A 23359-nucleotide genomic window follows, 5' to 3' on the forward strand; every position below is an offset into this window, starting at 1 on the left:
ATGTTTTTGGAACGTAGGAGGAAACCGGAGTGCCCGGAGGAAACCCACGCAAGCACGGGGAGAACATACAAACTCCGCACAGGAAGTCTGGAGCTGGATTTGAACCCACGACAGGTTCCCATGACATGAACTGTGCCGCACAAGCGCTAACCACTGCGCTGCCCTGCAGAGAAATCGAAAAGAAAAAAAAAGAAAAAAATCCAAACGGAAGGACATCATCACCGTTTAATATGAGAAGCAAGACATTTCATTTCAGGAATAAGGTTGCAGTCAAAAAGAGGATGACGTCACTGAAACGGGGAACCGAAAACAAGGGCTGATGGGAAAATATCAAGTTGATCTTTCACACTTTCCACAAATGGTACATTTGAAAAACAAAAGAAAATCAATCAAATAAACATATGACAGTTTGATTATTAGCCAAATCTTAATGAAGTTGTTGAATGGCAGTGAATAACATTTGGATGGGAATCAATCTTTAGAGAAGATTCAGTCACAAATTCACAATTCAAACAAACTTATATGTGAAAAAAGGATAATTAAATCCACATGAAATATATGCTTCCATCACAGCTGTACATTTTATACAAGTAGAGTACAGTTATACAATCACAATCAGCTAAGAAAAAAAACTTGGGGCGGTGGGGTCATCTAAACAAAGATAAGTGTCTTGTATCTTGTTTGAATTTAACATCAAGTGGGTTGCATAAAAGCAAGTTAAAGTTAGCCTGGCTCAGTTACCATGGTGATTTAAGCAGGTGTTGCCAACGTGCTACTCATCAAATCGAATGCAGTTTGCAAACGTACCTGCCTTATTGATGGATCTCGTGTCACCTTTTTTCTTTTCATTTCTTTCAAAAATTCATAAAAGTCCATCAGGAGCGGATGTTAAGCAACCATAGAAGAAGATCGCGGGCGACACTTTTCCGATCCGTGATTCTGAGATGGATCCCGGGGGTCGATTTGAGGATTCGGTGAACGCTACCTACAGCTATCTACAACTATCTACAGCTGGCATGACATAGCTGTGCCTTTTTAAACCCGACTCGGCAAACGTGCAACCCATTAAGCCAGACTAGATAAATCTGTGGATATCTGGATTTCATAGGCTGTCAAACGTTAAGGGGTTAAAAAGTGCTCTACTTAATAAAAGTTTATAGTGGACCATACTGAGGAGATATCATAGTAAATTCATGTTTTTCATCATTTCATTTCATAGAATCAATCAAAAGGATACAAGCTGAAACACTCGATGTTTTTTAAAATATATTTTTTTCCGACTACAAAAAAGTCTAAGTTTAGACATATCACTAAAGTCAATGGTAACTGTGTTCTTTTTTATTTATGTAAATGAGAAGGATGAGTTCATGTCAACCAGAGTGTTGGCTGCTATTCTCCCCAGCACACTTGTGACTCTGAGATTTTGCCTGACTTGAGAATCTTTGACCGCAAACTGAACAAGAAAATAGTAAATCGTGAGTGTGTTTTTTAAAGTGTCGTTGATGCTTGAATCTTTGACCACAAACCGAGCAGGTGAAAGGTTTTTCACTAGTGTGGGTTCTTGTGTGGATGATCAAGTGTTCTTTCCGCCCAAACTTTTTGCCGCAAACTGAGCAGGCAAAGGGTTTTTCACCAGTGTGGGTTATGGTGTGGATTTTTAAGTGTGCTTTAAGGGTGAATTTTCGACCACAAAATGGGCAGGCGAAAGGTTTTTCACCAGTGTGGATTCTTGTGTGTTTTTTTAAGCTCCCCTTTTCACCAAATTTTCGACCACAAAATGAGCAGGCAAAAGCTTTTTCGCCGGTGTGAACAATGATGTGGCGATTTAAGTCTGATCTTTGATTGAATTTTTTGCCACAAACTGAGCAGGCAAAAGGTTTTTCACCCGTGTGGGTTCTTGTGTGAATTTCTAAGCTACTTTTGCGTTTGAATATTTTACCACAAACTGAGCAGGTGAAAGGTTTTTCACCAGTGTGTGTTACCAAGTGGTTCTTCAAGCATAATTTCCAGGAGAATTTTCGACCGCAAACTGAGCAGGAAAAGGGTTTCTCACCTGTGTGGATTCTTCTGTGGCTTTTTAAAAGACGTTTCAAGCTGAATTTTTTACCGCAAAGTGAGCAGGCAAATGGTTTTTCACCATTGTGGATTGTTTCATGAATTTTTAAGCTTTTTTTCCATTTAAATTTTAGACCACAAACTAAGCATACAAACGGTTTTACACCAGTGTGGGTTCTTGTGTGGTTTTCCAAACTTTCTTTTTGGCTGAATTTTAGACCACATAATGTGCAGGCAAAAGGTTTTTCACCAGTGTGAATTCTTGCATGGCGTTCTAAATAACATTTCTGGCTATATTTTTTGCCACAAACCGAGCACCCAAAAGGTTTCTTATCAGGGTGAGTTCTTTTATGGTCTTTAAAGTCTAATTTTAGGCTGAATTTTTCACCACAAACCGAGCAGGCAAAAGGTTTTTCACCTGTGTGAGTTGTTGTGTGGTCTTTTAAGTCTGATTTTAGGCTGAATTTTTCATCACAAACTGAACAGGCAAAAGGCTTTTCACCCGTGTGGGTTCTTGTGTGGATTGTTACGTAGGATTTTCGGGTGAATGTTTTATCACAAATTGAACAGGCAAAAGGTTTTTCATCTGTGTGGGTACTTGTGTGTCTTGTTAAGTTTCCCTTCTCAGAGAACTTTTTACCACAAACTGAGCAGGCAAAGGGTTTTTCACCAGTGTGGACCATGATGTGGCGTTTTAAGACTGATTTTTCATTGAATTTTTGATTACATACTGAGCAGGCAAAAGGTTTCTCACCTGTGTGGGTCCTTACGTGGATTTTTAAGCGTGCTTTCCGGGCGAATGTTTTGCTACAAACTGAGCAGGCAAAGGGTTTCTCACCAGTGTGGACTAAGATATGGTGTTTCAAATCACACTTTTGTCTAAATGTTTTTCCACACTGCGAACATTTATGGATCGTGTTATCGCCTTCCGACCGTTTGACGCCATCTTTGTTGTCATCATTATCTGTTGTGCCGGAGCTTCTGCTTGGAGGCACCGTCTCCTTGTTCTCTTCACGTCCATCTTCAGAGGTTAAACAGGCCCCGGTCGCGAAAAACTCCCACAAATCTTCCTCCTTTTTAATGTCACCGGGCTCAAAGTTCTCCTCCTCTTTTATAACACCATCGGGCTCCAAGTCTTCCTCTTCCTTATCGAGTTTAAATTTTAAGAAATACTCATCCTCTTCCTCTTTTTTGAGGTCGGAACACACGGTCTCCTTTTGCCAAGGAAGAAGAGTCTCTTCACTGACGTCTGCAGGACACAAGACATGAATGTGAATAACTATTCACACACAAAAATATATTTTTCAAAAGGCATTACCGGAATAAACACAAGTATAGCTGCACAAGGAATAATCATCTTAAGAGTGGGGGCAATGACAGGGTTTCTTTCGACTTATTGTCTGCTTGATTTAGTTTTGCCGTCACATTTCATTTCAAGAATTGTTTCTATCCACCTCTTTTCTTCCGGTTAAATTTGTGTCTTGGATTGTTTTTTGTGGGAAAGGGGAACTGGGACGCCAGGAGGTGAGGATGCTTGGAGGCGGTCTCCCCCAGGGAGTAAATGAGTGTCGTACTGTTGCCCCCTCACATCTTTCACTTCCCTCTATTTTCCTGCTCGACACCTCTGCTGGGAAGATCCTGGTCTGCTGGGGATCCAGTAGAGCGTTCTCCGTTGAGGCCCCGTGCGTGCGTAAACGAGTGGTAAAAAGCACAATACAAATGATGGAGACTCAAAGTGAGCATAAATAACAACTGTTCTCATTGATTTTGACCCTATTTTAGCTCATTTATTAAATGCCTGGGACCACCACCATTATTACCCCCCAACAAATGTTTACACAGCACCGAGGTACGTTCGACAACACTACAAGCAGCAAACATCAGGTCTCACCAATTGAAAACTATAGACAGCCAGCTCCCTTCCTCACTTCCGGTTTCCAACATGGCGGCGCTATCCGGCTTTCCTACTATTTACCAAATGACTTGACTCCCTTCTAGATGCTTTTTTTTTCCTTTTGTGATTGCTCAATAAGTATTTTTGTCGGTGTATTCTGTGGAATTGACTTTACATTTGTCGGGCACATAGAGTCCAAAACGTACCGTATTTTCCGCACTATAAGGCGCAGCGGGTTATAGGGCGCACCCCGAAAAAATAGTTTTTGGTCCTATATCTTCCATACATAAGGCGCACCGGATGATAAGGCGCTACAATGGGAACGTGGACAAAACAGTAAGATGGTTCAGTCCAACTTATTACCCCCTTAACATTCCCAAAGCTTACAAAGACGTGTCTCAGACACGTGCGGATGCGGTGTCCGTACCATGTCACTCAAATGCATCGTTCCATCATTCGGAAGGTTCAAGTCTTGGGATTCAAGAAATGCCAACCATTCCTTAGTTTCTATTTTCTTTTTCGTTCGCAACTTTATTGCGCATATGACAATAAACACTTGGAATTGAGTTGAATTTAAAAATAGAGACTCCATTCCATCCATTATCTGCACCGCTTGTCACAGAAACATCGAGTTCAGTCTGAAACAAGATACAGGGATAATATATAGCCGGAGTAGCTCACCGAAGTCGTTGCTTTCAATAATAATGTGCAACCATGGTTCTCTTATATCCGTGGGTGTAGTAAATCCAGGAGAATAAAATATTTACAAATACAGAATAGTAAAAAAATGCTTTCTGTATGCTGTCAACCATGTGCTATACGCAATCATCTTTTTTGGCCAATTGCAGGCTTTGTTTTGCCGCTTCAGCCTGTAAATGATAAAAAGGATCCGCCCCCTTGACCTTTGAATAACTTTAGCCAATAGTGATCGACTCAAATGACGATTGACACATTGGTAAGCCAATGAAACGCCGGTAAATAAATCCCAGCATACACCGCGGGCTACTTGGCGTTCGGGGGAAAATCGAGTCGGCGGCTGCAAGTTAGTTGGAAAACTTAATGTCGATCCATAAATAAGGCGCACTGTATTATAAGGCGCATGGTCAGCTTTTGAAAAAATTAAAGGCTTTTAGGTGCGCCTTATAGTGCAGAAAATACAGTATATACGTATAGGATCCCTGAACCACAGGAGTTATAGGGGCACCATTTCCTGCGGTGTGTCTTGGGCAAGTACAGCCCGGTGGCGCCCATCCCTCTCCAGGCCAACAACTGTTTCTACCCGGTCGAATGCGCTAAAAAACTTTGAATGGTTGAAAAGTTTGGTTGTGAGTGAACAAATAAATGCTATTATAATTGAGTAGAAAAATGACTCGTTTTGAATTAAAAAAGACAAATCATTTTGGGCGTGAGTTCATTTGAGCTGTGAAAGGCGACGGGACCCGGGGAATAACATGCTCAAAGATCTATGGGTCCTGAAGGATTTTATACATTTTACTATAGAGAATTCATCACACGTTACATTTATTGAATGCAATGAAGATTTTTCACAGAGAAGGCTTAAGTTCAATGACAGGTCACGCCGTTCAAAATGGGAATGTTTCGTTTAGTTCTGTCGACAACAGAATTCTGACGCAGGTGGCTGGCGATGTTTGGAGAACGAGGCCCTGATGGCGTGGAAGCGCTTGGTGTTGTTTTGAGTTTCTGCAGACGAGGTGGAGCCCACATAGGCCTTCCTGGCCCGCCCATGGGGGTGGCCGACACGCCGGCTTTGGAGGAAGGCGCGGGCAGAGAAAGAACTTCAGAAGATCGATCGCGAGGGACAATCGAGAGCGGACAATAGTTCGGCCCGTTCGATGGAATTCACTTTTTTTTCGTCGAATCGTTCGCTTCAACACGCGTGTTTTCCTTGCCTCCGCGATCTTCCGAAGAATTTCTCCGCCGTTTTTTTCGTGCCGGAATTATTGCCGTCGTTATCACTTTCCGCATTATGTTTTGTTATTACTGACACTGAAGAAATGACCAATTTTGTGTTGATTTTTACCTAATACTGTTTTTCGGAGGCATACTTAACCTTCACCTTCCCTCGATGACAAACACCATATCAATGACGTCATCTCAAAGCAACGAGATCGGCGTGCGGACGAAAACTCGAACCGTGAGACCAAAACAACAATGGCGGATCTGCCTGACAAAAAGTTTGGAGTGCGGTAAATCTTTGTTAAAAAAAGGAATTGGGTAACAATGACAATTTGGTGTCAAAAAAGTTGCGTCCCGGGGACGCACGTTGATTTGACACGATGCGTCCCCAGCAAAAATGATGTGTCTAGCACGCAGGGACGCAGGCAAGCCAGAACACTGGATATTACATTATTATTGGTAATACACTGAACAGGGGCCCCCCCCAAAATCAATCTTTTTTTATATTTTTCTTCAATTTCATTTATTTTCTTTATCCTTCCCTCGCTTTTTACTTATTTAAACTGCGTTTTTCTTCTTTTGTTCTTCCATTTCCTTTTTTTCTCTTGTTTTATTTTTCCTACTTCCACTTCTCTTGGGGTGGGCAGAGCGTTTTTGTGGGTGCGCACAAAACCCTCTAGTAACGCCCCTGCCCCTGGATAATGCGTTTTGTTCAAGGAGATAAGATCATCCTTTATTCGTCCCACACTCAGGTGTAGCTCCAGCAGCTTTTAAGTCCGCCGTTATTAAACCCACACTGAAACGACCCAACCTTGATCCAGAAATCTTATGTAATTATAGACCTGTGTCAAACCTACCTTTCCTTTCTAAAGTACTTGAAAAGGTAGTGGCACAGCAGCTGAATGCTTTCATATCCGAGAATAACCTTTTTGAATCTACGCAATCAGGATTCAGGGCTAACCACTCTACTGAGACAGCTCTGATCAAGGTAACAAATGATCTCCTACTGGCAATGGATTCTGGCGCTTCATCACTTTTGCTGCTGCTGGATCTTAGTGCTGCTTTTGACACAGTGCACCACAATTTCCTACTAGAACGTTTGGAAAAATGGATCAGTCTCTCAGGAACCATCCTCTCGTGGTTCAGATCCTAGCTCTCAGATAGGACGCACTGTGTTAAATAGGGCGAAATGACATCTGAGCCCTTTAATGTTACCTGCGGTGTTCCGCAGGGTTCAGTGCTCGGCCCCCTTCTTTTCAGCATTTATATGCTTCCACTAGGTGATATTATTCGCAAGTATAATGTCAGTTTCCACTGCTACGCAGACGACACTCAACTATATCTTCCGTTGGAGGAATCTTCCACACTAAACTGTGGAAATTTGGAGGCCTGCCTCATTGAGATAAAAGAGTGGATGTCACTCAATTTCTTGCGACTTAACTCTGAAAAGACCGAAATGTTAGTCATTGGTCGATCTAAATGCCGTGACTTATTCTCAAAAACTGCTGTGAACATTGACAAATGTCACATCACACAGAGTGACTCAGTTAAAAATTGAGGTGTCATATTTGACCCTGATCTATCCTTTGAAACGCATGTAAAGAAAATGACTAGAACCGCTTACTTCCATCTTCGTAACATTGCTAAATTCCGTTCAATACTGTCTCAGTCTGATGCGGCAACTATAATTCATGCATTTGTTACCTCCCGTCTCGATGACTGTAATGCACTACTCTCCGGTCTCCCGAAGTCCAGAATCAAGTCTCTTCAGCTAGTACAAAATGCCGCAGCGAGGCTTTTAACTAGGACAAAAAAGTACGATCACATAACACCGATTTTGGCTAACCTGCATTGGCTCCCAGTTAGCCTTAGATGTGATTTCAAGGTTTTCTTATTATTAAACAAAATCATACATGGACTTGCTCCCTCTTATCTTTCAGATCTGATTTGCCCCTACGTCCCGGTCCGAAGCCTACGATCTGAGAGTGCCGGTCTTCTGGTGATCCCGAGAGCAAAGAAGTCTTCTGCTGGTTCGAGAGCGTTCTCCATCCGGGCACCGGTGCTGTGGAACGCTCTTCCCCCTGAGATCCGATCTGCAACCTCAGTGGAAATGTTTCAATCTAAACTTAAAACTCACTTCTACTCCATAGCATTTGAATAACCTACTCTTCTCGTCGGCTGAAAAATAGTCTGTGTAATTATAGTGTAATAATCTGTGAAGCCCTTTGAGACTCTTCGCGATTTAGGGCGTCACAAATAAAAATGACTTGACTTGACTATTCTTTGGGGACAGCAGGAAGACAGCGAATCGTGAATCACAGCTAGAATATGAAGAGTATAAACACATATTTAGAAGTATATACAATAAAAAGCAGAACATTTCCAAAAGAAGGTGTGCAAAATAGTGGCCAGTAATGTCATGGAGGGAGTGCAGACAATCGGGAGCACTGCAGTATATAAATTATAAAAAAGTGACATCAACCAATTGGGATCCACGTCGTAGTAGCCGCATCAGGAATACGAAATAGAAAAGTAACAACATAAAGAAGTAAATTGACTTGGGGAATGGAAAAACTGAAGTGACCAACCTGCTCCTTCCATCGCGACTTGGAGCTGCTTGCTAATGCTAACTTGAGTTAGCCCTCGAGTCTTCTCGCTCGACCTCTTCTTCAAGCTCCTCTTTGAAATGTCCTTTCCCTCGAGAGAGCAATTTAACCACCTTTAAAGCTCACTATTACTCTTTTACGGAGTTAGATGGACTCTTTTATGGAGTTGAATTGAGCTTGTCCACGAAACCGAAGCGGAACGCCGCCTAGCCAAAACCAACATGAACGTGACCCGGAAAGACAAAGAAACCGTTTCCGGTTCAGAAGTGAGCGATGTTTATTATTATTATTATTATTATTATTATTATTATTATTATTATTATTGTTGTTGTTTTTTTAGCAACATTATTTTATGAAACGTCTACGACACTGTACTGACTTTTGCAGGAGTTTTCACGACATGGAATTTAGAAATGTCACCAAAACATACGCGGACCGCCAACGTTTAGGGAGTGCGCCATCTTGTGGAGTTATGGCATAGTTGAGCTAGCGCAATGGACGACTTACTTCCGCGTTCGAATAAGGATGCTTAGTCATTTTCGGTCTCTCGTCAACATCACCAACAAAGTGCCACCGATATTTTATATTTGTTTGACGTGACGGAGATTCTCATATTTGCCACAATTTTTTTCCTTTTAATTCAAATAAAAGACAAAAAAAGATTCAACTCGCTTCGTTCGATTTTGAGATATGCTGCAGTACATCCGGTTTGGCCTATAGATGGCGTCAATTCGACGTCTTGTACATTCTTTTCATGAAATGAAACGATCTGCATTTAGATAGCGCTTTTCAAGTCAAGACTTCCCAAAGCGCCTTAAAGAAAGCAAAAAAAAATAAACACTAAAGCATATTGCAGGTAAGTTATCAGGAGTCAAATATCGATACGCATCTGAGGGCAAGAGCTTTGAAAATGTCGGCTACACACTCGAGGGCTACTTTGAATGATTGATGACCCAGCGTTTTCGTAATTCTGAGTTTTGTGGAACGGATGTGTAACAGAGTTGAAATGTGATTGTTTTGAGTTTTTTGAATTCTCACAAATTCTGTGTTTTTCTTGCATTACTATTTTGCTAGCTATAGGAGCTGCATTATTTTTGTATATAAAGATATATAAGTTGTGCTAAATGATGTATATTAAAAAAACACTAAATAAGAAGTAAAGGAATACAGCTTGAAACGACGATGCAACGTGTTTTGATGCAAACACGCCACGAGGTGCGGCTTGTTGAGTGATGACCCGTTTTTTTGTATTTTTAATGTTTTAGATGATTGCAGTCCTGCACAGACGCCCTGACTTTTGTATTGTTTTGTTTCCTGAATGCAGGTACGTGGGAAAGTTATGTTCATTGTTATTATTTAAGTGTCACTATTAATGTGCTCTCAAGTCATAGACTTTTTCTGGACTAGTTTACAGGCTGCACTTTCCGGACACATTTTCAACATGTTACCTAGTGTTTACTATGCTTGTGTATAGTAATGTTAATTGTGATTCACCCTGGTCAATCCAGGAAAGGGGATTACCACGTGTGAGGTCCTTTCTAAAGGTTTCTCTTTTTTCCTCACACTGAGGTTTTTGAGTTGTTCCTTGCCCGCATGCGGGTTTAGGATCAGGTCATTGTGCAATTTTGTAATTGAAATCCTGTGCAGTCCTTAAATACATTTTTGTGATTAAGGGGCGTCACAAATAAATGGGACTTGACTTGCATGTTGTCTGCTTGCCGAAGCTTGAGATAAATAGCATCGCGCTGAAGATGATTGCAGTCGTGCACAGATGCCCTGACTTTTGCATTGTTTTTTACTGAATGCAGGCAATAAACCGAGTGGCTGTGAACCCTTGTGTCGCGCATGATTGAGGGTCGTTACACATGGAAGTTTGGGACCGAAATACAAGTCGCCCATGCTGTACATTGAGGTACACAGCAGTGGTGGCTGGTCCAACTGTCTCCCCATTTTTGAAAACATCTGTGCCGTTACGAGTCTTTCTGACCTTCGGCGGGCATAAAAAGAAATGAAATTGATTGCAAATAACGTCCAAAAACAATTCGGTATTCGGTTTTTGCGGCTTTGTTGCTAGCATAACATTGAGACCAGCGCTGACCGGAAACTTGCAACCGTCCTGAGTTCATTCCGGACATACGTCATCGTTTTGCGTGCATGGAGCCTATCCTGTTTCAGAAAACGGTTACAAAAATCAGTAAGGTGTTATAAAAGCATCTTTATACAATATATCAAAACAATATTGATGAATAGAAACAAATTAAAAGTTATTTTCATGAAGCGAAAGTTGTTTCGTTGTAGCTCCGCCCACTTTAGTTGTTTTCCGGGTCACTCGGAGGTCGTCTGGGGCAACATGTCGTTCCGATCCAGCCTTGTGGAAAAGCTCAATTTAACTCCCTGAAAGTGTTCATGGTGGGCCTTAAACGCGATCAAAATGTACTCAAGTGGAAAGGGGCCATTCAAGGAGGAGCTTGAAGATGAGACCGAGGGCGAACATCGACGGCTAACTTCAGTTAGCATTAGCAAGCAGCTACACATCGTGATGATAGAAGAAGGTTGGTCACTTAAGTTGTCATCTCATTTTCTGCTCCCAAAGTCAATTTACTCAATATCTTGTGACTTTTCTGTATTACTGGTGCGGCTGGTCCACTTCTAGTTATAGCCCTCTACTACTAGCTACTATCTAGCATAATTGAGGTATAGCTTTATATAGTAAACTAGTTAACCAAATTTGTAGTTTACCTTGTAAGCCAACTAGCGATTGACAATGGGCAGGCAAGTAGTTTTTTTCTATTGTTTGAGATGTAACCGTAGCCGCTAGCTAGCTATATTTAGCTTCAGGCTGTATAGTTCTATATGATCATTTTTAATCATCAAAATTGAGCAATGGAGCTTTCTAACAGAACAAACTTCGATTGTTATTTTAATTTCTTTTGTTTTATTGTATGTTAATCATTTCGTGTTTCTGTGTATAGGCTGTTTTTGGTTATTGGGTGGGGATAAAAGAGGGAATTGTATTGTCTTATTGTAAACTGAATGTTTTTGAGTGGCAATTTATTGCCTGAAAAGCGCTTTATTAATGAATTTGATTGACCTGTTGAAATATCAGGAAGTAGAAAAAGAATAAAGGAACCTTTGCGCATTACGTTGAGCATGTTTTTTCTGTTTGCAAATGTAAAGAAACTTTATTTAGACGGCCCTTTCCAACAGTCCTTTCGGTGTACCACAAATCTTTAATGTAGATAATAAATAGAGCGAAGCAAAAAGTAAAAACCAAACAAAAATAAAAAACAATAATGGACGATAAAAACCATAAGATAAGATATAACCAAAGTGATGTCACACTTCTAGGTATTAAAAGCCATTCTGAAGAAGTGGCTTTTTCGCCTGGATTTATAGAGACCCGGCTCAGAAATGAGACACATCTTGACGCGGCGCTCACGTGGAGAGTTTAAAGCAAATTCGACACTTCGGCAGGAACGATATCCAATAATCAAGTGGTGGGTTACAAGGATTTCACTAAGTTGCCCAGAGAAGAGAGAGAGAAACAAGCTAAAGCTGATGGAACACTGCAGGGTGAGCTGGAACAACAGGCAGGTCTTTGTTATTGCCCGTAATGACACTCACATTAGGATATTTACTGACAAGAATCCGGCTTTGTCAAGAAAATATTGAAGATGTTATCATAAGTGGCAACTGATTTATCAGTCAAAACAGAAGCGCAGGGGCTTACTACAGCATTAATCCTTGCTAATTAAAGCTTGGGACAATAATTGCTGCTAGATTCCTGTAACTATCAGAGGAGAATGTCTAGAGTTTGTCCAGACCTACAAATACCTGGGTGTGCAGCTGGACAATAAACTGGACTGGACTGCCAACACAGAAGCTCCGTGCAGGAAAGGACAAAGCCTCAGAAGGCTGACGTCCTTCAACATCTGCCAAAAAGCTCCTGCAGATGTTCTATCAGACTGTTGTGGCAAGCGCCCTCTTCTATCCGGCAGCGTGTTGGGGAGGCAGCGCCAAGAAGAAGGATGCCTTTCGTCTCAATAAACTGCTGAGGAAAGGGAGCTCTGTTGTGGGCACAGTGCCGGACAGCCTGACAACAGTAGCTGAGAGACGGGCACTGAAAAAGCTGCGGTCGATCGTGGACAATTCATCACATCCACTACACAGCATCGTCTCCAAACGGAAGAGCAGCTTCAGCGACAGACTGCTGTCACAGTCTTGTTCCACGGACAGACTGAGGAGATCATTTCTCCCTCATGCCATGAGGCTCTTTAACTCCACCCGGGGGAGTAAAAGCCCACATTAAACCCTATTTTTATGACAGTGTGTATTTTATGTAGCACTATCTAAATATATCAACATGTTACATTGGGTATTTATGTATTATATTCCTTTTACTTTATTTTTGTTTTATTTTCAACACAAGGATACTGCTGGAAGTGGGAATTTCCCTACGGAGATGAATAAAGTATCTATCTAGCTATCTAGAAATACAAACGGAGAGAAAAACAACGTAACATTTTTTTGCAAAACTCCACAGGACTGTTAAGATTGTTGACTTGACATGAAAAATATTCTCTTAGTTGGGTTGTGAGTTGCTAAAAAATGTTGCAGTTACATTCGAATCATTTGCAAATACAGGGGGTCACAAAATCCTATTCCCGAAAAACGGTTGTCGGAGTCTATGAAGATATAAACCCTTTGCTGACCAAAGAATTTAGGTAGAGGCAGGAAAAATAAGGTTTTTACTACTGCGCATGTAGGAGATCGGCCCGCCAGCCATCTTGTTCGGCTGCCCGGATCTCTCTGACCACATCCGGTTCAGTAGCTGTATTTATTGAAAGGTCACGCATGCGCAGTACATACAATGGAGTCACGCATGCGTATTACATTACAATGGAAATAGACTGAAAACGTAGATCTTTGAAAATGTGACTGTGTGTGTGTGGGATTATGTTGTAGAGATTTGTTTACATTTCTTCAGGGGACAAGCTGACATTTAGAAAGACTTGCTTACAGTTGGGAGAAATGTTGCTTACATTTTGGGAAGGTCTCGGCAGACGAATTACTATAAACAATCTGACAAAGACTACGGCAAAGGGCAAACTGACCCAAATTTAAAAACATTTCCAAGGACTATGGTTATGGAACCCTCCTTCACGTGGCCTTTGTGACCCGTGTACGGCTGTATTGAAACTATAAAGACCCACTCGTGTCTGAAGATTCTTTGAGTTTTCTTGTGAAATTGTTGCATCAATAAACAAGAGCTCCCTCTGACGCCATTGATTCCTGCATTCTCTTTGAACACGTATGCGACAAATTCTCTCCGACAATGATTACTTGTATATTAAAAATCGTAAAACAGGTTAAACAAGGTAATTGCATAGCAGTCTGAGAAATACACAATAACTAAAAGTAGCTTACTTTACAAGGGTACATATTATCATTGAACAACATGTTTTGTTTTAATTCACGTTGAAAAGCGATCAAATCGTTGCTTTGTGTGTGTAGAAAATAAGCTATATTGATAATCACATTGTGAGTTTTGTGTTCTGCAGACATCGGCCAAGAGAATCTTCTTCTTTGGCATCAGGAGACAAAGTTGCCTGGCATTAGAAAGGAGGATTTGGAGCCTGATCACGTCAAAAAGGAGGACCAAGTTAAAGAGGAAAAGGAGGGTTTTGAGCCTGTTGACGTCAAAAAGGAGGAAGATTTGAGAGAGTTTCCCGTGACTGAGGCCCATTTAATCTCCGACAATCAACATGAAGAGAACAAGGAGAAGGTATCTCCAAGCAGAAGCTCCGGGACAACAGATGAAGAGGACACGTCCGACTCTGCACACAATGATGGCCACAAATGGTCAGAAGTTGATAACACAAATCACAAATGTTTGCAGTGTGGAAAAACATTTAAATACAAGCAAAGTTTGAAACGCCATATTATTGTCCACACTGTTGAAAAACCCTTTGCCTGCTCAGTTTGTGGTCAAAAATTCAAGATAAAAGACACTCTGAAAAGACACACAAGAACCCACACTGGAGAAAAACCTTTTGCCTGCTCAATGTGCCATCAGAAATTCAGACAAAAAGATCATTTAAAAAGCCACCTAAGAACTCACACTGGTGAAAAACCTTTTGTCTGCTCAACATGCGGTCTTAATTTTCGCTTTAAAAGTAACTTACATATCCACATAAGAACCCACACCGGCGAGAAACCTTTCGCCTGCTCAGTATGTGGTCAAAAATTTAATTTAAAAGAAACTTTGACAAGACATACAAGAACCCACACGGGTGAGAAACCTATCGCCTGCTCAACATGCGGTCAGAAATTCAGCCTAAAAGAACATTTGAAAAGCCACATAAGAACCCACACTGGTGAGAAACCATTTGCATGCTCAACATGCGGTCAGAAATTTAGCCGTAAAGAGCATTTGAAAAGCCACGTAAGAACCCACACTGGTGAGAAACCGTTTTCATGCTCAGTTTGTGGTCAAAATTTCACCCAAAAGGGTAGTTTGAAAAGCCACACAAGAACTCACACTGGTGATAAACCTTTTGCCTGCTCAGTTTGTGGTCAAAAATTCACTTGGAAATTATGCTTACATACCCACTCGATAACACATACTGGTGAAAAACCCTTTTCATGTTCAGTTTGTGGTAGAAAATTCACCCAAAAAGGAAGCTTAAAAAGACACACAGGAACCCACAATGGTGAAAAACCTTCTGTCTGCTCCATTTGTGGTAAAATATTCACCCATAAATCCGACTTTGAAAGGCACACAATAACCCACACTGGCGGAAAATGTTTTGCTTGCTCAGTTTGCAGTAAAATATTCACCAATAAATCCGACTTGAAAAGGCACGCAAGAACCCACACAGGCGAAAAACCTTTCGCCTGCTCAGTTTGTGCTCAAAAGTTTAGCCATAAAGGAAACTTAAAAAGACACATCAAAACCCACACTGATGAGGAACTTTTTTCTTGTTAAGTTTGTGGTCCAAGATTTTCTTGTCAAGTCAAAGTTTAGGGGCACAAATGTGCTGGGGTGAGAATAGCAAAAAGACATTTATTCTGCAGAAAAAAACGCAGACCGGAAACATGAAAAAATGGTTAGGTCATTTCAAAGTGCGACATATTGGCATTCAGGAACATTAAAAGAAATGAAGAAAAACATTGCAATGTACAGCGAATGATATTTTGAAAGAATAAATAAGTATTGAATCACTCCATTCTGAGAAAAAAATATGGAATCATGAAAAACCGACAAAGAAATTTAAATCAAAACATCACTAGTATGTAGTTGCAGCGTCCTTGATTTGATGACAGCTTCCAGTCTTGGTTGGAGGCACGATGGGTGACCTTACTTTGTCTTCGTGCGATACGCTCTTAGGTTTTTTTTAATCTTGTGTGAATCTACCATCTATATATTTTATACCTTTTAATAAAAGCATGACTTTTATGTGGATTTGCTGATTTTGCATCACATGTAAGCTTTTTTTTAGCTGGATATTCTTGATTTTCAACCGAATGTGATTCACTGTGATTTAACAACTTCTGTGGTGTCCTTACGATAACAGTTTTTGTTGAATAAATACGTTACCGCGGTTCAGTTGAAAGAATACTACTCCCGGGTAATAGTACTTTTGGGTTTTCCGTGTCACTTTCTGCTCTCGGTCATCAGTAGTCGCACACATGCTGACAGGACGAGTGAATGTTCTAATTTGTCTCCATCCGTGTTGAAGGGTCGACAAGGTGTCTATATGATGTAGAAACATCGAGATCTTGTGATATTTCAGCCACATGATCTCAATGCATCTGAATGTACATTTGCAGTTTTCACCATCCTGAGAAGGAATAAAGCTAGTTACGCGTCCACTGTGGTCATGGTCCTTCTTTGACGGTTTAGCTTGGAGTCATATCGATGACGCTCCGGTGAAAAGTCAGCATTTGATGCTTCAATGTGGACAACATGGCAACAAGTAGAAGAAGACTTCAAGCGTCTCATCTTCGTCCTTCAGCAGTGTCGGACGAGCTCAAGCAAAGGCAAGAGCTTTATATGGTATCAAAGAGGCACAGCTTAAAGTAGAGAAAGCAAGAATTGAATTCTACACAAAGAAACAGAAATTGCTGTAGCTTAAGTTAAATCCGTATCAGACGGACTAAAATGAGAAAGGACGCAGGAAAACATAGTCTCAGTTGAGAATTTCTGAGCTTAGAGACCCCCAGCGCTTTGCCCCACTCATGACAACAATGGTGTTAGGGAAAAAACGATATTACAAATGTATTGTTTACTAAATTGTTGAAATGAGTTATCTGACTCCATGAACCAAACACAAACTCCATTCTCCTAACAATGCATGCTCCTTTCTTAATGGGAAAATGAACAATTATAGCAGGCATTTTCACACGGGGGCAGATTCATTTTCTTAAAGTATTTAACGACATGAATTCCATCGAATCTAGCCAAATTATTGTCGAATTGGTCTAATTAGTCTTCATCAAGCCTCCCTCTCACGATCTCCGATCTGCTCTCTCATCTCTCCTTCCATCTTCTCACACGTCGGGGCGTCGGCCACCCCCCGTGGGCGGGCCAGGAACTCCCCACGTGGTAGACTCCGCCCGTGGCAGACTCCTCACGTGGCCTCCACCTAGTCGCCACCTCCTCGCCGAAAGGCGCCGCCATGTCTAAAGCTTATCAGCCTTTACCGCGTCAGCCCTTGTCCCCGTTCTTGTTTTCTTGTAAACCTCATTCTTGTCTAGGCTACAATGACCTCGCACCACAGCTCAGCCAGTGAATATCTTTTGTATTTAAATGTCATTTGTATTTGATTGTAAAAAATCCCTTATAGTCAATAAAATAAAATAAAATAAAAATACTTTAACTGTCACTCAGGTGAAACATTTGTGATGTGGAACGGATAACAAGTTTCAGATCCAAAGCATCAGCCAATGAAGTCTAAATCAGCCCGCAGAAACAATTTGAACAACAGTATTGTAGTTTTTTTTTTTAAGTGTTTATATGATGTATACACAATTATATCTTCTAATAGTCTTGACAGATGTTAGGTTTATGTACTGAAGGATTTTATACATTCAACTATAAAGGATATTATAAAAATAACTACAAAATAAGTACATGTACTCAGTTTGATGCAGTAGAGAGATTCACTGACTGTTTTTCTTCAAGGTACATGAGAAGGTTAGGCTGTCTGGAATGCATCAGACGTATTTTGATAACAGAATTCCTATGAGTGCTGACGGGAGAAGGCCAGACGCACAGGGAAAAACATCGCGACGCTCTTCGGCGAGGAGGTGGTGAAGCTGGTACCTGGCGCGCCCATGGGAGGAGCTAGCACGCCAGCTTGTGACTCAATAGAGTTTAATGCACTGTGCAGTTTTTAACATTCGGAGAAGCAATAAAGCTCCAGTTACACGTCCACTGTGGTCATGGTCCTGTTTTGGTATATCAATGACACTAAAACTTGATCCATTTAGATTTGACTAACAATCAAAATGACATGAGTTCATTTGTTTTTAAAATGTAACATTTGTGTAAAGTGTCACGGCTGTTAAGAGGAAACAGGATAAACATGAAATTTTCCCATCATTCTTTGTTTTTGGTTCCTCTTTGACTCCAATCTTATTCCTTAAATGCAATGTCTTTGTTCTTTCATGAAACCGTGATTACGCTATCAAATATCTTTGCAAAGTGTAAAGGCATCGGCTCAGGAGGTAAAGCGCTCGTCTTGGGATCAAGAGGTCGCAGGTTCGATTCCCGGCTCCTCCGAAGTGTCCTTGGGCAAGACACTGAATCCCTAATGCCCCCGATAGCAGGTAGTTGCCTTGCGTGGCAGTGTGAAGCACATTGTAAAGCGCTTTGGGAGCTCTTCATCGACTTAGAGCTATAGAAATCATTTCAAGGCTCCCCCTGTGTGATTGTCGTGGAAATACTCAAAGAGACTTGTGTCGTTGTATTGTCTGTTTCATTAGCTTATAAAAACATTTTCTTTCAAATAAATAGTTGCTTCCGTGGCGGTCATTGTTCTTATATTAAAGTGCGATTTTCTCAGTTCATTTTGATTTCTCCTACTTTCAAGCGTTTGAAGTTGGTGGATAAAATAAGTGAAAGGCACTGATTTAAGTCAAGACAACTTTATTTGTATATCTCTTAATCACAAAATGTCTCATAGAACTGCATAGGACACCAAAACACCATCCCCTGATCTTTAACCAACATGCGGAAAAGGAAAACCTTAAAACCTCAGCATGAGAAAAATAAAAACGCTTTGGAAAGGCCATCACAAGTGCCAGGATGAGCAGAGTGCAATACATTTATCTTTGGGTAACACAAAAAATAGCCAACATCAGCAGAATAAAACACTAGGTAATAGGTTGAAATTTGTCCAGAAACTGAGTTGGACGTCCCTGCGGCAGATGGAAATCTTTGTGCCCAGGGTTACACCGCCTCGTGTTAGCGAGTCCAACTCCTCTCTGTTTCCTGCAGGCTAAAGTGTCTCTAACAGCGCTGAAGCCGGATATCTCCGGGTAGCTCCACGTTAGCGTCCAGGATACTAGACGTGAGCCCCATTTCCGTAAAACACAGCAAACTGCACACCCTGTACGCTACGATGTTTTCACCATTACAGCCAGTTCCTCTGTCTTATTTGGTAGAGTTCACATTTCCCATGATTACGGACGGTACCCAAGACTTATAACGCCGCTAGCCGCTTAGCCTTAGCTCTGGCTCTGCATCCACTCTAGGGCTCCCTCATCACGCCGGCACGAGAATTCTTCAGGGCGAGGAGTCGATTCCTCGAATAAACGCATTTTTGTGCGTTAAAAGCCAGAACTATAGGATAGAAAGTCATTCAAAGTGTTGTCACACAAAACACTGAAGATAGAAGCAGACAATAAAAACAAGAAATCACAAAAAGTGCGAGATAACAGGGAGCTGCTGGAAAGGCTTTTTGTAACTGCAACCTGAATACTTTGTTTTTGCCTGTACTGTAACGGATTACAGTAACTTTTATTTTGTATCCTTTTTCCGTAACGCCATTACATGTAATCCGTTACTTTCCAACCCTGGCTAGCAAGTAGCTAGTAGTGGAGGGCTATAGCAAGAAGTTAACCAAATGACTCCACCCCCTATCATCTGCATCACAAATATAGAAAATAAACAAGATATATATATTAAATTGACTTTGGGAGTGGAAAATAAGAAAACAATATTTTGGTAAAACTTGATGACTCACACGACGTTTGGATGACTCCATTACCAAATATGATCATAAAAAACAAAATAATCATCATATAAACAAAACGACCAAATTTGGTTTTAAGATAAATGAAGAAGGTAACTTTGAAAAGTAAATGGAGAAAAACAAGGTCAGGTGTTTCTTCCGGATTCCGAAAAATTTCAAAATAAAGGTTAAAACCGATGAGCGCTTACCCCGCACAGAATATATTCTGGGCAGACAGCGGCTGCCGTGTTTCACCGTGATTTCAATAGAAAAAGGAGCAGTGCGCAAGTTGATGGAAAAAACTACAGTTGCATGAAGCAGGATTCTACCGATGACCACCGCGTCATTTGGGGGAAGTTTTCTCGGAGAAGGACGTCTATCGGCCCCGCCCCAAAACATATACACAAGAGAGCAGAGAGAGTCGAAATGAGAGGGGAACACGTTGTTGATTTCATCCAAACATTCGGTCGTGTTCCAAAGTTGTCCGGGCAGACAATGGCATTTCTACCGTGTTCGGTCAGCGCCGACGTCTGGTTTTTCTCCAGTCGGGTGCTTGATCCGAGTCGCGGTGACCCCGACCCCAAAACATTTCTTATATCAGGTAAGCAAATAGTTAGAATCCAAATTCTTATCGGCTAAGCAAACAGTTGGAGACGTCCCGGCACGGCCAAAGTCCTGTCGGTCACGTCGCCTCCAAATGCTTTCTCGGTTTCCGCAATAGTTTTACTCAGGCTGCTCAACCTTTAATGAAGAAATCGATTGCATTCTGATCAAACGGACAGAAGAGACTTGTGATGATTCCAATCTGTTGTGTCATTTATTTAAAGTAAGAGGATATTATGAAATCAAAGGCAACTCAAGTGACGTGATTATGATTAAATAAATGAAGGAAGCACATCATCCTGACTCAATATGGGCAGGTACATCTTTGAATAAGATCCAAGAAAAAAAATGCTCCCATGTAAATATAAAAATGAGCAAAAAACTGCGGCAGACAAAAACGCTGTTTTAGTTGACATGACTCGCCGAGTGGTTAGCGCGTCTGCAGCACAATTCTTAGGTCATGTGTTCAAATCCAGCTTTCCTGGGCGGAGTTTGTACGGTCTCCCTTTGCTTGTGTGGGTTTCCTCTCACGTTCCAAAAACATGCATGGCAGGTCATTGACCGGTCCAAATTGAACCTATAGATGTGAATAAACGAGTGAGTTGTCTGTCTCTGTGTCCCCTGCCACCTGCCGGTAACCAGTTCAGGGTGTCCCCTGCCCACCGGCCGAAGACAGCTGGGATGGGCTCCGGCACCCCCGCGACCCTACTGAGGATAAACCGTGCAGATAATAGATGGATGGTTTACATCAGGAGTGGGCAAACTTTTGGAGTGGCGGGCCACATTGGCTTAAACATTTTTTGAAAGGGCCAGGAGGAGAAAAAAAATCTTGATGACATATTTTTTGTATTGAGCGATAGAGTCTGGAATACAAACCTCAGCAATGCCTGGGTGTAGCTCTTATGCTGTTAGACAGAGGAAAGAAAAGCTACTGGACTTAATCTAGGTTTGAGGAGTGCTAATATTGATTTTGTTAAATATGTTTCATTTCGGGCAGCACGGCGGGGCAGTGCTTAGCGCGTCAGAGTTCTGAAGTCATGAGATCGAACTTTCCTGTGAGGAGTTTGCATGTTCTCCCCGTGGGATTCCTTCCACATTAAAAAAAACCCATGTATTTCAGTTGAATTGGCCGGTCTAAATTGTCCCTGGGCGGGAATGAGTGACTTGTAAAATCTACAAGATGTGCGTTTCTATAGCGCTTTTCAAGTCAATGACTTCCCAAAGCGCTTTACAATGTGCTCCACATTTCCCAATAGCGGCCTTGCAGCCATGTAAGGCGCTAACCTGCTTATTGGGGGTATTAGGGGTTCAGTGTCTTACCCCAGGACACTTCCACATGTAACACGGACGTCTCTGTGATTGGCTGGCAAGCAATTGAGGGTGTCCCCTGCCCACTGCCCGAAGATAGCTGGGATGGGCTCCAGCACCCCCGCGACCCTAATGAGCATAAGTGGTGCAGATAATGGATGGATAGATGGTTTATTTATTTTTCAGTTTGATAGCCGGTCATCTACTCTAAATAAAATTAAGGTTTATCTGCACTGATAGGGTTTAGAATGAACAATCAATCTATTTTGTGTCAGAATAAGTGACACAGTAATAAACTTTGAATTTCAGATTCAGATTCAGATCTACTTTATTGTCATTCTAGTACACGTGTATACAGAACGAAATGTCGATGCATCTGACCCGCACAGTTTCCTCGAATGTACAGATATAAATAAAGTTGTATTGTATTTTGGCTACGTATAGTATTTTACCATAGTGCCGATAGTGCAAGAAGAGTAGCTAACCAGATGTGCAAAATGGGCAGTCAGGTTAACAAGTCAGGTACACAGTAACATTAACACTGTAACAATAACAATAATAATTTCAATGACAGTTCAAATAAATGACAAGAAGGTTTCATGAAATAAGCAAAGAAAACACAATTCCAATGTTTTCCAGTTCAGGGGATCCCAAATGTTCGGGCGTAGAAGCACATTTTCCGATACCGGCTCCGTCTCGTGTTAAAACTGAGAAGTGCAACAGAGTTGAGCTCAAGCGCCACGTGCGGGCCTTATGAAATCAAATTGAAGACCAAGTTGACATTCTGTAAATGCTCTGCATTTCTCTAGCGCTTTTCAAGTCGATGAGGAGCTCCCAAAGCGCTTTACAATGCGCTTCACACTTCCCCATTCACACCCACTCAGACACCGATAGCAGCGTCAGCCATGCAAGGCAACTACCTGCTTATTAGGGGCATTAATGATTCAGTCTTGCCTAAGGACACTTCGACGTATAGCACGGAGGAGCCGGGAATCGAACTTGCAACCTCTCGATCCCAAGACGAGCCAATGCCGCCCCCAAAACCTCCCAAAGCACATTACGCACTTAAAGCATTTACCCGTTCACACGCCGATAAAGGCATCAGCCATGCAAGGCCACTACTTGGGGGCATCGGGGATTCGGTGTCTTGCCCAAGGAAACTTCAACATATGACACGGAGGAGCCGGGAATCGAACCTGAAACCTATTGATCCCGAGACGAGCGCTTTACCCCGGGCCGCCCCGTTTAAAATAAAATCGCACGGTGTCCCGAACACACAACCCGGCACAGCTTTTGGCCGCAGTGAAATTGTTGGCCGGAAATCGAAATCTCATGAAATGGACACTAGTCATAAAGTCCAAAGTGAATGTTGCTATGGGTATTGTGGCTCTAAAAGACCCGACTGAAAGCACATGACCGTTTTGATAGTGAGGTCATTGTGGTCACGCCATGTTGCCGCGACAGTAAATCCTTCAATTGTTAAAACAGACAAAGGTTCAAGCAAATATAAACCTTATTCATGTCTTCATGTTTTGAAGATTTTCAGAAAGTGGATTTAAGACAATGAAGGCCCTATTTTTAGAAGAATGATATCAAGGCCTATTAAGACATTTCGAGGATCCGCGGGAAACTTACTAAAAGTAAATGCAAACTATGAGCTCATATAACACTTTGTCCATGAACGTTGACTTGAGAATTTGTGATTGCAAAGTGAACAAGAAAACGGTTTCTAATCA

At 41.5% G+C, this 23359-nt stretch overlaps 2 protein-coding genes and 1 pseudogene across 3 annotated transcripts in view; 1 reads left to right on the forward strand and 2 right to left on the reverse strand.

Annotated features, from left to right (window-relative positions):
- Positions 1-23359, reverse strand: part of LOC148376920 (uncharacterized) — a 224495-nt pseudogene that overhangs the window by 195271 nt on the left and 5865 nt on the right. The window lies entirely within an intron of this gene.
- On the reverse strand, positions 862-8711 carry LOC148376939 (uncharacterized). Its single transcript, XM_088351269.1, has 2 exons — positions 8455-8711; positions 862-3304 (listed from the first exon to the last, which is right to left on the reverse strand). The coding sequence occupies exons 1-2, from the start codon at positions 8465-8467 to the stop codon at positions 1371-1373; spliced, it is 1947 nt and encodes a 648-aa protein (XP_088207395.1). The 5' UTR covers positions 8468-8711; the 3' UTR covers positions 862-1370.
- On the forward strand, positions 10810-15931 carry LOC148376940 (uncharacterized). The gene is made up of 2 exons (XM_088351490.1): positions 10810-11024; positions 14034-15931. The coding sequence occupies exons 1-2, from the start codon at positions 10904-10906 to the stop codon at positions 15458-15460; spliced, it is 1548 nt and encodes a 515-aa protein (XP_088207616.1). The 5' UTR covers positions 10810-10903; the 3' UTR covers positions 15461-15931.

The sequence above is a fragment of the Urocampus carinirostris genome, chromosome 1, assembly GCF_059441175.1.
Source record: "Urocampus carinirostris isolate Australia breed hairy pipefish chromosome 1, RoL_Ucar_1.0, whole genome shotgun sequence".
NCBI lineage: Eukaryota > Metazoa > Chordata > Actinopteri > Syngnathiformes > Syngnathidae > Urocampus > Urocampus carinirostris.